The sequence below is a fragment of the Vombatus ursinus genome, unplaced genomic scaffold, assembly GCF_900497805.2.
Source record: "Vombatus ursinus unplaced genomic scaffold, bare-nosed wombat genome assembly UNPS02014786.1, whole genome shotgun sequence".
Taxonomy (NCBI): Eukaryota; Metazoa; Chordata; class Mammalia; order Diprotodontia; family Vombatidae; genus Vombatus; species Vombatus ursinus.
In genome coordinates this window covers 12,778,686-12,792,442 of record NW_020954564.1, presented here as the reverse complement: position 1 = coordinate 12,792,442, position 13,757 = coordinate 12,778,686, and the positions used below count along the sequence as shown (strand labels likewise).

At 35.9% G+C, this 13,757-nt stretch overlaps 1 protein-coding gene across 4 annotated transcripts in view; it reads left to right on the top strand.

Annotated features, from left to right (window-relative positions):
* Positions 1-13,757, top strand: part of LOC114047020 (DENN domain-containing protein 1A-like) — a 702,955-nt gene that overhangs the window by 490,684 nt on the left and 198,514 nt on the right. For all 4 annotated transcript variants that reach the window (XM_027867670.1, XM_027867668.1, XM_027867669.1 and 1 more), the window contains one exon: positions 12,046-12,171. In XM_027867670.1, the coding sequence (XP_027723471.1) occupies positions 12,046-12,171 (126 nt within the window). The remainder of the gene's footprint in view (positions 1-12,045; positions 12,172-13,757) is intronic.

The window sequence follows — 13,757 nt, the reverse complement described above, 5'->3', positions numbered from 1 at the left end:
TTGTTGTTGTTGTTGTTGTTGTTGTTGTTGTTGTTGTTGTTGTTGTTTGAGAAATAGAAGGGTTTATAATAGCAATTCAGGATCCAGTCATTACCTCCAGAGAACACAATCTAGTGAGGGAAGTAGACATATAAGCAAAGAAGTATAATATGAACTAAAATATAAGTGGGTAAGAGAAATACAAAGGAATGTTATCCTAGATGCCCTTCTTAAAGATAGGGACTGAATCTTCTTAGATTTCCTCTATCATCTAACACTGTGTATGTACACAGTAGGAACTTAATAAATGATCACCAGATGAATGACCAGTATCCCTCTGAACACCAATCCCAGAAAATCAATCCCAACCAAGTCCGCAGTTACTAGATATGCCTTTTAGATAATAAGAATTATAATGATGGTAGTGATACCTAACATTCAAGGCCTTGGATTCAGATCTCCTGACTTGTGAGCCATTGTTAACACCCAGCCTGTCATATCTGTGCACTTACTGCCATTCAAATGTTTAACTAGACCTCCCCTAAGCTCCCCTTCTGTAACATCTATTTAAAAGAGGGAGCACCTTATAAACTAGTATTTCCAACCCCCCAAAATTGCTGCCGACAGGCCCGTTTGTTAATGATTGGACTAGAGCCCTTGGGAGCTCAGCAAAGCAAGTTAAACATTAATATGGGAAAGGTTTATTTTAAAATTTTGATTCCCTCACTCTTTTGAAGAAAATGCTGTCACTAACAATAGTATGCAGATGTCATCTCACTTCAGAAATTTCAGAGTTATAGTGGCTAAAAGGAAAAGACAGAAAAAAAAAACCTTATTCGTGTGTGTTAGGGGGTGGGAGGCATGAGATAGGAACATAAGTTAAAGGGTAATAATTATCATAATTATCAAAATACACATAATTTCTGGCCTAGATGGACCTGAGAGGCTGAGTCTCCTGAAGAATACAAGATGAAACTGGAAAGAATAGTTGGCATGTCAGATGATGGAATCAGGGTCCAAAAAGATTTTGACAAGGTAGAAAAATGGGCTGAATCTAATAAGATGGAATTTAATAAGGATAAATGTACAACTACTCCAGCAGCCTATGTCTGCTTTCTTAGAGGCAACCTACCTAAATACCTAGAGGATAATCTTTCTATTATACCACAAATTCTACAGTTGGCTTTTTAAAAAAAATCTTCATGGGTAAGATGTAGCTAGACAGTAGTTCTAGTAGGGAGGGGGAAATCTGGGGTCTTAATGGACTGCAGACTCAGCATGAATCAACAATGTACCAAGACAATGGAGTAAGTTAATGTACTCCTAAGCTACGTTAACAGAATTGTGTCCAGACTAGAAGAGGTACTCCAAACACTGTGCCCAAATCAGACAAAATTTGGGGTTTCTTGCCCATTTTGGGGCCTCTGTCTTAAGAAAATGCATTGGTGAACTAGATTATGTCCAGAAGTGGCTAAGTAGGGTTGGGAGGGAGATAGCAAAGATCATACTATGGGAGGATTGATTGAAACAAAGGCATTTTGCCTAAAGAAGACCTAAGGGGGGGGGGCAGCTAGATGGCACAGTGGAAAAAGCACCAGCTCTGGAATCAGAAGGACCTGAGTTCAAATATGACCTCAGAAACTTGACACTTACTAGTTGTGTGACCCTGGGCAAGTCACTTAACCCCATTGCCTAGCCAAAAAAATAAATAAATAAATAAATAGAATTTTTTTTAAAGAAGACATAAGAGGATTTGTTATCATGAAGTATTTAAAGGACTGTCATAGGGAAAAGATTTTAATCTTTGTTCTTCTTAGAACCAAAGACAAAACATGGAGTAGATGGTATTTCAACATATATGTTGACATTATAACATAACAATATACATGTATATATATACACATATATATATATGTGTGTGTGTGTATATATATATAACAATAACATATATGTCTACTATTTTAGGTATCAAAAGGCATATTTAGTCTTCAATAAACTTTTTAACAAATAAAACTATCCCCATCGCCAGATAGCCAAGCAAAGGCTAAATGGATCCTATAAGAGATATTTATAAAAGATATTTCTGTTTGAAACAAAAGAGTGGATGAAACAATATAGTATAATGGAAAGAGTTATTGCTTTAGTGTCGAGAAAAACTTGGGTTTTAGATCTCCCCTCCGGTACTTTGTGACTGTGGGCAAGTCATTTTAGTTCTCTGAGCGCCAGGTTCTTTACCTTTAAACTAGGAAATGATACCTGCAATTCCTACACAACAGGATTGTCATGAGGTACAAATTAAATTTGTACAGTGCTTTGCCCACCTTAGGGTACTATATAAATGTTAATAATATTTAGCTCATCTCTTTTCATATAGTTCTGGGACATTACTATTCTGTTAGTATTCTTTTATAATTAATGTTCTGCAGATTATTGTACAAGTGGATAAAATAATTGCCTTTTGCAATTGGATATACAAAGGGGAAGGAGGAAGGGAATAAGTATATAGGGCCTACTATGTGCCAGGTACTGTACTAAACACTTTACAAATATTATCTCCTTTGATCCTCACAAGAACCCTGCAAGGCAGGTACTGTTATTCTCCCTATTTTACAGTTGAGGAAACTAAGGCAAACAGGGTCACACAGCTATTAAGTGTCTGAGGCCAAATTTGAATTCAGGCCTTCCTGACTCCAAGCCCAAGGCTTTATGCATAGGGCCAACTAGAAACCTGAATAAAAAGTATTAGGTTCTGGGGCAGCTAGGTGGCGCAGTAGATAGAGCTCTAGGCTTGGAGTCAGGAGGACCTGAGTTCAAATCCGGTCTCAGACATATAACACTCACTAGCTGTGTGACCCTGGGCAAGTCACTTAACCCTGATTGACTCACCAAAAAAAAAAAAATATTAAGTTTTAAATTTATCTCTCAGACAGCTCCAGTAACAGACAGGACAGTGGGGATGATATGTACCTCCTCCTACCCCCACCTAATTTTCAGCTTCGTTAGGTGTCTGTATTCTTTTTTCATTCACCATAGCTTGTTGACTATGAGTATCAACTTTGGTTATACCTATTTAAAATGTTGTTTTTAAATTTTTCTGAATCTATAGTATACTTGGGTGATTGTGGGCAACAGTTTTGCCTTTAATAATGTTGCAGTTCTGGTACACTTTATTTTTGAATTATCAAGTGTATTTTGAGGACTGCATTTATAGTATGGGGATTTAGTACTTGTTAATTTATGAATGATATGGAGTTTCTGATAATATATAATTCTAGGTTATGTCTTGCTAAGTCACAAGTCATAGCTTTAGAGCTGGAAGGCATCAGAGAAGTCTTCAAGTCCAACCCCTTTGTTTTAGAGATGAAGAAACTGAGGCAGAATATAAACCCAGGTCTTCTAAGATTTTGCAGCATGCAGTGATGTTTTGCACAATCTCTACCAATTCCTTGCATAATCTGTATTGATAAATAAATCCAGGCTCCCTGAGGATAACCTATCTGTAATTTCCAGTGGCTGTGACCTGGTCCTGAATTGCCTTCATAAACCCACCTAGTTCTGTAAACAAATCTGCATGATTCAGGCATTTGTTCAGGGCTTCTTTGTTGATATGTTGTTAGTTAAATTAATATAAATGTCACAGCATGGAAGGCCCTTGGATTCGTTCTTGGATCTTAACTGTTCATAGATACTATCCAAAAAGAAATTACTTTCAGTTACATTGACAAATCCAATGACATAGACATTATCATTCTTTACTTTTTGCTCATTGAAGTGATGCCTGCTTGTTCCAAAAGTATTTCTGTAGGTTTTTAACCTTTTTATCATGTGCTCTGAAAACATCTATCAATTCTATTACTTCTATTATAATCATTAATATTAATCTTTTTTTGAGAATTTATATAGAAGTAATCTGAGGACAAGTCACTCCCCTATTATTATTCTTTAATAACTAATGTTCTATAGATTATTACCAAAGTGGATAAAATGACTGCTTTTTGCAACTAGAAAATATGAGCTCACCTGCCTGTTGTACATCTCGAACTGGATGTCCCGTAGAAATCTTAAATTCATGTCCAAAAGCAACTTATTTACCTTCCCCATTATATTCCACCCCCCTCCCAAACTGTCCCTTCTTCCTAACTTTCCTGTTACTGTAGAGGACAGCTCCATCCTCCCAGTCACCTTAGGCTCACAACAAAGGTATCTTACTCTACTTCTCACTCTCTCTTACCCATATGCAGTCTCATATCCAATCTGTTGCCACATCCTGTCAACTCCACCTTCGTGACATCTCTCATAAATGGCTCCTTCTCTCCTCTGACATTGTACCACCCTGTTGCAAGCTCTTATTACCTGACAATTGGACAATTGCAATAACTTAATGATTGGCCCCCCTCGCCTCATATATTCAGTCCATTCAGCTGTCAAACTGATCTTCCTGTAACACAGCTCTGATCATATAACCCCATATAAATTAAATTCCAGTGGCTCCCTATTACTTCCAGGATCAAATATAAAAATCTCTGGCTTTTAAAGCCCTTCTTCAGCTTTTTTCCTCCTACATTTCCAGTCTTCTAACACCTTATTCCACTGACATAGTCTATGATCCAGTGACACTGGCCTCCTTGCTCTTCCTCACACAAGATACTCCACATCCTGATGTCCTATATTTTCTCTGGCTGTCCCCCATACGTGGAATGCTCTCCCTCCTCATCTCTGCTTCCTGGCTTCCCTGACTTCCTTCAAGTCTCAGCTAAAATCTCACTTTCCCCAGGAAGCCTTTACCAATCCCCCATAATGCTAGTACCTTCCCTGTATTGATTATCCTGTATATCCAGTTTATCCTGAATGTATATTATTCGTACATAGCTGTTTACATTTTGTCTCCCCCATTAGATCATGTGCTCTTTGAGAGCAGGGACTGTCTTTTACCTTTCTCGGTACTTACAACAACGCCTAGTACATAATAGGCACTTTTTAAGTGTTTCTTGTCTTGACTTGAGCTGCAGACACTTCTGAAAAGTTCCAGTAGCAACAGGATGATGGGGATGATATATGCGTTGACCTGAATTGGTTTGAATTTCTTCTGCTTAGTATCTGTATTTTTATCATTGTTATCTAACATGTTGTTGTTATCATTATGTTATCATCACTGTTATTGTAATTTTTTTATAAGGTTCAGATAGAAATGGTACAAGGACTATCCTGCTATTGTTCTTGTATACTTAGTGTTCTGAAGACTATTGCACAGATTGATAAAATAACTGCTTTTTGTAATTGAATAAGAGTATTGAGGCATAAGCTCATCTTCTGAAGATTAATTGAAAGCATCCTTAAGACAGCTCCAGTAGCAGAGATGACTTGTACCTTGTCCTATTCCTACACTGTTTTCATTTCTTCTGCTGTGTTTTTATATTTTGAAAACCTTTCTTTCATTGTTTCAAGTTTATGAGTATTGAGTGTAGCAAGATTTAGTAAAAATATTATTCTTAAATTTTTAAATATACCTGTTGTTAACCTTTGCTATTATTTTGGGAAGTGGGGAGTCTGTGTTCCAAATGTATTTCTGTAGGTATTTAACTTGTTTGTCATATGCTCTTTTTTTTTCTCTAACAGCCTTGGGATATTGAGCCCTCTGTTTCATTAACATTGTACAGGTTTTTGTTTGGATACCTTCCAAACAATTCATCCAATTTATCATTCCAAAACCTTTAACATATTATATCATTTGATTTTTATATAATATTTAAAGTATATAATATATAATAAAAATATAAAAATATATAAAATATATAATAAATATATATATAATAAGTAAATATTATTCTTAAATTTATGTTATAGCCAAATGATAATGGACAACAATTCTTTCTGAAGTAGTGTTTTGGTCCCAGTATAGTTTATTTGCTGAATTTTTAAGGATATTTTGGGATTTGCATTTAACCTAAACTGGTAGAGACTATTTCTTCACCAGGGAGTTTCTTATACCAATAAAATCACATGTCCATCTGGGTGGTACAGTGGATATAGCACCAGGCCTAGAGTCAGAAAAACCTAAGCTCAAATCTGGCTTCAAATACTAACTGTGTGACCCTGGGCAAATCATTTAACCTCTGTGGGCTTCAGTTTCCTCAACTGTAAACTGAGTCCTCAACTGTAAAATTGGGTTAATAAAAGTACCCATCTCTTAGGGTTGTTGTGAGGATCAAATGAGATAAGATTTGTAAAGTGCTTTGCATAGTGCCTGGCACATTGTAGGTGCTTAAATAAATGTGTATTCCCTCTCTACCTTTATTCCTTTTTGTAATACAGAGATTTGTTATTTGTTGCTTTACAAAGGATAATAAGCTTCAGGTATAGAATGGTAGCCACCTAGTCATGTATTTCTTGGTATCCAGTAGATGCTAAATTTTTGTAGCTTGCAGTGATATGTTGCATGATTTCTATCACTTCTTTGTATAATCTATACAACCAATAAGTCTTGGTACCTTAAGGATAACCTTTCTGTAAGTTCTAGTGGCAACAACCTGATTATGACTTGTTTTTAAAAAGCCTCCTGTTTCTATGGCTGCAAGATACACTCATTTGTTCTACACTTTTTTGTCAACTTATTGTTGGCACAGTTCATTTGGATGTCACCCATGAAACACCTTCGAGTTTCATTCTTGGATCTTAGCTGTTTCCAAGGCTCTATCCAGAAACAAACCGTTTGTGGTTACTTTCAAAAAATCTAATGGCATATACCTGTTGTTAACCTTTGCTATTATTTTGGAAAGTGGGGAGTCTGTGTTCCAAATGTATTTCTGTAGGTATTTAACTTGTTTGTCATATGCTCTTTTTTTTTCTCTAACAGCCTTGGGATATTGAGCCCTCTGTTTCATTAACATTGTACAGGTTTTTGTTTGGATACCTTCTAGATCTACTGTCATCCAATTTACCTTTCCAAAAGTATATGTTGAGTGGTATTATGTAGGTGTTAATTGCTCTAAATGTGTTCTTCCTACTAAACTGTGACTTCAAGATACTAGTCAAACTCTTAACATATATAGCCACAGCTTTCTCCTTGATAGCGTAATTCTCAGTGCACCATTCTTGGAAAAATCCAGGTATTTGTATTACTTTGATCCATTAATTTGATTTCAATCCGTATTCAAGCCCAAAGTATTCAGTCTTTATTCTTATTTGGCACACATGAAGAGTTTTATAATTATTGAATCCAAATGATATTTTTATATCTTTGGAGAAAGTTTCCACCAGATGAAGTTACTATTTAGTGTGTTTTTCAGTGAGTGGAGCCATATACCTTGATGTTATCCATTTATATCAAGTGATTGAAATTCTATTTTGGTACAACTTCCTCTTTGACTTGAAGGCTTTGCTCAGTTCTATTCAGGAGTGATGATAGTGGGTTTAAGGCTATGCAGAACCACAGCAGGCTTAAACTATGTCCCCAAAAAAGGCCACATTTTATATTAATTGTTTTTTACTTTACTGTGTAGTGGCATGCTTTAAATAGACAACAGTTTTCCATGTGGACATCAGATATCCTAGTATTCTCACTAGGCTTGGATCTATTTTATATATTTGCAGTGCATGACTAAACATGAGTGTGAAACTGAATCAAAGGTTTTGTACTAATCAATAAAGGTAGCATAAATGTTACAGATTTTTTTGAGTGACTTGTTCAGTAATCACCAAATCCATAATGAATTCCTTTGGGTCTTTTTGAAATACCATTTTTATCTCCTTTACCAATATGTAGTTTTAATTTGTGTTTGTGGGTTATTGGGGTTTTTTTTTTTTGTTTTTTTTTTTGGTTGTTTTTTTTTTAGCAATACAGACTGTGAAAGCATTATATAAGAAGGATAAAAAGAATAAAATTACATATGATGCTCTAAGTTTTGCAAAACCTTTAACATATTATCTCATTTGATTTTTATATAACCCTGGGAAGTAGGTACTCTTATTACCTCCATTTTATAGACAAAAAAAACTGAGTCTGAGAAAGGTTAAATGACTTGTCTGTGGTCACACAGCTAATAAGTGTCTAAGGCAGGATTTTAACTCAGGCCTCCTAGACTCCCAAGTCCAGGGTTCTAGCAAATACATAATTGGCCTATATTTGAAAGAATCAATATTATTCTCATCTTTCATAATAAATACATAATGTCTTTGGTTAAGGAAAATGGAATTGAGCTTATATTAGAGAGGAAGCTAGTAAATTGCTTTCCTAATAATTCATGTACCACAGTGAAGCATTTACTTAGGCATGCCACTTGCCATTTTTATAAAGAAAGTAGAGTTTGTCACCTCACTTGATATAATCATTTTTTATTTCATTATAATGATGTTTCACTTTTGATCCAATTCACTTCTTCTAACCAAAAAGAGGGTTAGAACTGCACATCTTCCTTTCGGGTTTCTCCCTGGTTTCTGATTTTTTTTTTTACTTAGTTCTAAATCTTCTGTAGTAAAGTTTTTGATTGATGTTCAATTATTTATTTTGTTCTTTGCATTGTTTTGACTCATATCTCTAATCTTTTGACTTTATTTCCAATTGCTGATTAAATGACTCTACAATTTCTGATATGATTTTGTTTTTTTGATTCCATACCATGTGTTTCTTTTTTTGTTTACATTTGGGCAGTTTGATGTGCAAGTTTTCCATTGTGAGAACCAACTAGATATTTATGTAATCCTCTACTGCCTTTCTATAGAGCTTCAGTAGATCTAGTCATTTCTTGTATGGTCATGTTTGGTATTATCCACATTCCTTTATTTCTGTGGTTCTAAACATGAATGAATTAATGCATAAAAAAGTGTTAAATAAATGGTCACTATGCACCTGCCATAGATCTAAATGTTGAGGATATGGATAGAAAAAAGCAAGACATTCCCTTATTTCAAGGTGCTCATATTCTAAAGGAGACAACACATAAAAGAAAATTCAGCTACAGGGTGGATATAAAAGCTTGGAAGTCCCATGGGTGCTATTGTGAGGCAAATAACAAGACCCAGAGGATCACTAGGTTTATGTAAGTACACTATGTGATACTGTTGGGGGGAATCTGGAAAGTGTTAGAGCAAGGCAGATAATAAGACTAGAAGGACCTGAATATGTGGCTGCAGGTCAGGTAGAAAAACCTGCTGATCTTCTATCTTATTGGAAGGATGGGGATTCTCATTTCATCCAGACTATGAGCAGTCAAGCAGCCCAGGTAGATTCTGGATGTCCCAGACTGAGGGAAGGAGTGAGAAGGGAAGGGAATCCCTACTGGTGGAAGATCTTCTCACTACTTGACTATCCAGGATGAGTTCTGGGATGGCATGGTCTTGGGGGAAAGGGGAAGGGAAGGCTGGAAGAATGCCACGTTACCACAGTACCAGCTGCCACATAAACTGGTGTAATGCTTTTATACTTTGTGTCACATACTGTGAAAGAATGTGTTCATTCATCATGATTGTAGCAGATAAACCAGCTTTTAAAAGTTACTTTTTTTGTATAGTTGGTCTGCTAGTTGGATTCATGCTGTCAAACTCGAAAAGAGCTTTTTGGAATTCCAGTTTAAGTAGACCTATCTCCTTTTTTAAACGATTTGCAGTATTAGCAATGGTTTTTACATTTATTTCATTTTTATATATAATTTCAGGAGTTTGCTCTAAGTAACTTCAGGTTCTTCAACTTTTCCTTCAGATTTTAGTAGCTCCTTTATTTCATTTCATGACATCTAATCTAGGCTTAGAGATAAAATCCGTTTTGTTGTTTAATGATTGTGCTTCACTGGTCACTAATACATTGCTGTAGGGCTCAGAGTATCATATTCCTGCCAACCTGCCTAACCATAAATGAAAAAAGATTCACTTTTAATTTTTAAAAAGATATTCAAAGTATTCCTAGTAAGAAAATTAGAGTTCTTGATAATTTTTCATTCTGGTGGGAAATTAAGGGTTTAAATTAAAAATGGAAATAATAAAAAACAAAATCAGGGAGTCCAACTAGGTGGTCTTCTAACTAAGTTGTCTTATAGCTCTAAATCAGTGATCCAGCATGCCTTGCATGTAAGAAGGATATTTTTCTTATTCAACCTGGATGTCTGTCTATGTGAAGCCCATCTTCAGTTCAGAGCCTCTACCAATAAAACCACATGGTATGGTTGCCATTTTCTCTAGAAGTATCACAAATAGTAGCATGATCTCCTTCCATTCAAGCCAGATTCCACATCTTATTCCTAGGACTCTTCCTGTCTTCTTTGCTGTTGTCAACTTCTGTTTGCCTAGGTTAATCATATTGGCAAGATCGACAAGACATTCCATTCAGCATTTACCAACACAGTCTTAGTTGAAACTTGATCTCTATCCATGTAGCATTACATGGCATCCTAGATTTAGAGGTAGAATATTAGATTTTTAGACTTAAAAATCTCGAGTCTCAGTTTCCTCATCAATGAAATGAGTAAGTGGAACTAAATGATCTTTAAGGTAAAGCCTTTCTTTGTCTATGTGCTTAGGTCCCTTTTTCTACCTCAAATTGGAATAATGACTGCTGTACTACTTACCCTCTAAGGAGCTAGGTGGTACAGTGCATAGAGCTTCAACCTTGGAGTCAGGAGGACCTGAGTTCAAATCTGGCCTCAGACACTTGACACTTAACTAGCTGTGTGACCCTAGGCAAGTCACTTAATCCCAATTTCCTCACCCAAAAGCAAAAAAAAAAAAAAAAAAAGGAATGTGAGGATAATACCAGAAAACTATACAGCATTATAGAAATAGGTGCTCTTGTTATTACTATAGATGAAACAGGTAAAGCTGTGACAGAATTTAGCCATGTAGTAGGCCCATTAATAAATCAACAAAAATTTATTAGATGCCTACTAGGTACAAGTAATACCAGAATAAAAATTAAACAATCACAAACTTAAAAGAACTTATATTTTTATGTGGGAGACAAGAAGTATGTATAAGAGCATATCTGAGTTAAGTATTAGAGAATAAATGCAAGGTAGTTTAATTCAAGATGATGAGCTTACCAAAAAAGAGAAGAGAAGGCCTAGAACAGGTCCTCGGGGAACACCTACAATGAGGGGATATAATATGAATAATAGGCCAGCAAGGGAAACTGAAGATGTTCAGACAGGTAACAGAAGAACCAGAAGATAGTAATGGCACAAAAACCCAGAGAGGAAGAGAAAGTAGACAGGAAGCATCCTCTCCTCAACTGTGCGGTCAACAGTATCCAATGCAGTGGAGAGATCAAAAAAGATAAGGCCTGAGAAAAAACCATCATATTTGGCAGTTAAGAGAGCATTGGTAACTTTGGAAAGAGTCATTTCAATTGGGTGATGAGCTTGGAAACCAGATGGAAGAGGGTTGAAGAGTGAGTAAGAGGAGGGAAGTGGAGGCATTGAGTGTAGACAGTTTTTTCAAAGAGTTTAGCTGAGCAAGAGAGGAAAGATACAGGACAATAGTTTGTGGGGGTAGTAAAGTCTAGTGACTTTGGGGGAAGAAAATTGAGGTTTTTTTTTTAAGACTGGAGAAACTTAAGCATATTTGAGGGCAATATGAGAGGAACCAATAGATAGGGACCTGAAATCTCATTTCAGCATGGCTCTCCTAAGACAGAATAGTCTTTATGGAAGTATCTCAAGGTCTGCTACTTAATGCACAAGTGACCTTAATTCATTTAAGTTCTGTGGGCCTCCCTTGCTTCAACTGTTTAATGAAGGAGTCAGATCAGATGACCCAATAAGAATATAAGCTCCTTGAGGGCAGGAGCTGTTTTTTTTGCCTTTCTTTTGTATCCCCAGCATTTAGCACAATGTCTGACACATAGTAAGCACTTAATAAGTGCTTGTTGACTGACTTCAGTTTCTTCTAGCTCCAACATTCTATGTGCTAAGGTCTTAGCTATATGCTAAGACTTTCTACAATCCTATGAATTGTGTAGAATCTACCTCTTCAATGATACCTTTGATCTTTCAGAATATCACTAAGAAATTGTCAGTCACCCAGGGTTTTTGATCGAGGCTTTGACCAACTGACTTATACCTCCTTTTTCTTTACTGACAGGTTTCTTCATTGAAGAACAGGCTAAAGAAGGTCTCCACCACAACTGGGGATGGTGTTGCCAGAGCCTTTCTAAAGGCACAGGCTGCTTTTTTTGGAAGTTACAGGAATGCATTGAAGATTGAACCTGTAAGTAGCCTCTTGACATAGTCTATATTATCACATTCAGTCATGATTAAAAGACTCACTTGTGATAGGGGTCATGGGAAATTCCCAGAATCCCCCTGACCCTTTAATAAAGATAGAAATTAAGGATACTATTTTCTGAGCTAAGGAGTAAGAGCTTTCTGTCACATACTTTGGTTCTTTGATGGATGTATGATTTCTCTGGTGTTGGGACTCCTTCCTCTTGTTCAGACTGCAACTCTCCTGTAACCTTTTTCTTGATGTTTTTCTATAAATACTCCATCTTAGATACCTCCAATCCATTGGAGAACTTCCTCTCATTCTTTTAGTATCTTCTGGGATCAAGTAGAGCTCCACTATCTTTTTTTGCCCTTCTATGACCCACTCTTTTATTCCATGTTTCACTGCAAGTTGTCATTGGTCATCTGTCTATTTCCCTTTGCATCATTTGTAATGTTAATTCTTCCCAGACTGTGGTGTTCCAGTATTCATAGCCATATAGCATCAATGGGAGAATGTTATTGTTTAAGAGAAGGGCTTTTGTGGCATCAAGCCATTTGAGATCGTGGAAAGCACACTGCATTTTCCCAAATACAATTCAGACTGGCCTCTTTATCCTATTCAGTTCTGTGCCTGAGTTATTATCCATTCCCATTGCCTGTTTAAGATACATGTATAAAGTATAAATTGATTGTTTCTTAAATAATTTCAATTCCACCATGTTTATTTACTAAACTCCTTCCTTATTTGTGTAGCACATTATGTTAGGAACTAAAGAAGATACAAAGAGATAAAACTAGTACCAAACTACATACACTAAGCCAAATTCTCCCATTGAAGAAATTATAATCTAGTTTGGGGAAAAATATATAAATCAACTATTGCCCATCTTACTTCCTTAACTGATTTCTGAGAAAATATTATTTTGATTGAAACATTTTAGAAGACAATTAGTTCCACAAAAAGGAATTTTTAGAAATGAATTCAACTAACATCAGTTAAGCACTTATTATGTACAAAGCACTATGTTAAGTGCTAGAATTAAAAAGATAGAACATAGGCCCTACTCTCAATGTGTTTATATTTTAATAAGGGGAAAGGGCAAGAACACACATAACTATGATACAAAGGAGAGTAAGAGAATTGTAAAAGAATTCTGGTCCAAGTGTTCTGGGAAATTTGAGCACAGGTAGATCACTTTCATTGTGGGACTAGCAGGCTTTGTGAAAGATGTGGCAGCTAAGGTGGGCTTTAAAAGAAGTGAAATGTATCAATCAATGAAGTTCGGGGAAAGGGGCAATGATGAGGAAAGAAAAGTGCTGATTTCAAACATGCAGAGTAGTGAGATTAAAGACAAGATGAGAATAGGAATAGAGAGCAATCCAGCTTAGATTGATAGAAGATATGAGGAAAGTAGTATAGGATGACGCTAGAAATGTTATAATAATATTTTGGAGGGTCTTAAATTCCATGATCAAAAAGTTATCATTTTTTTGATAGACAACATAGGCATTTGATTTAACGACATTACGAGTAACGTCATTACAACAGGGTTTTGTTATAATGACATAACTGCAAAATCATTTTGG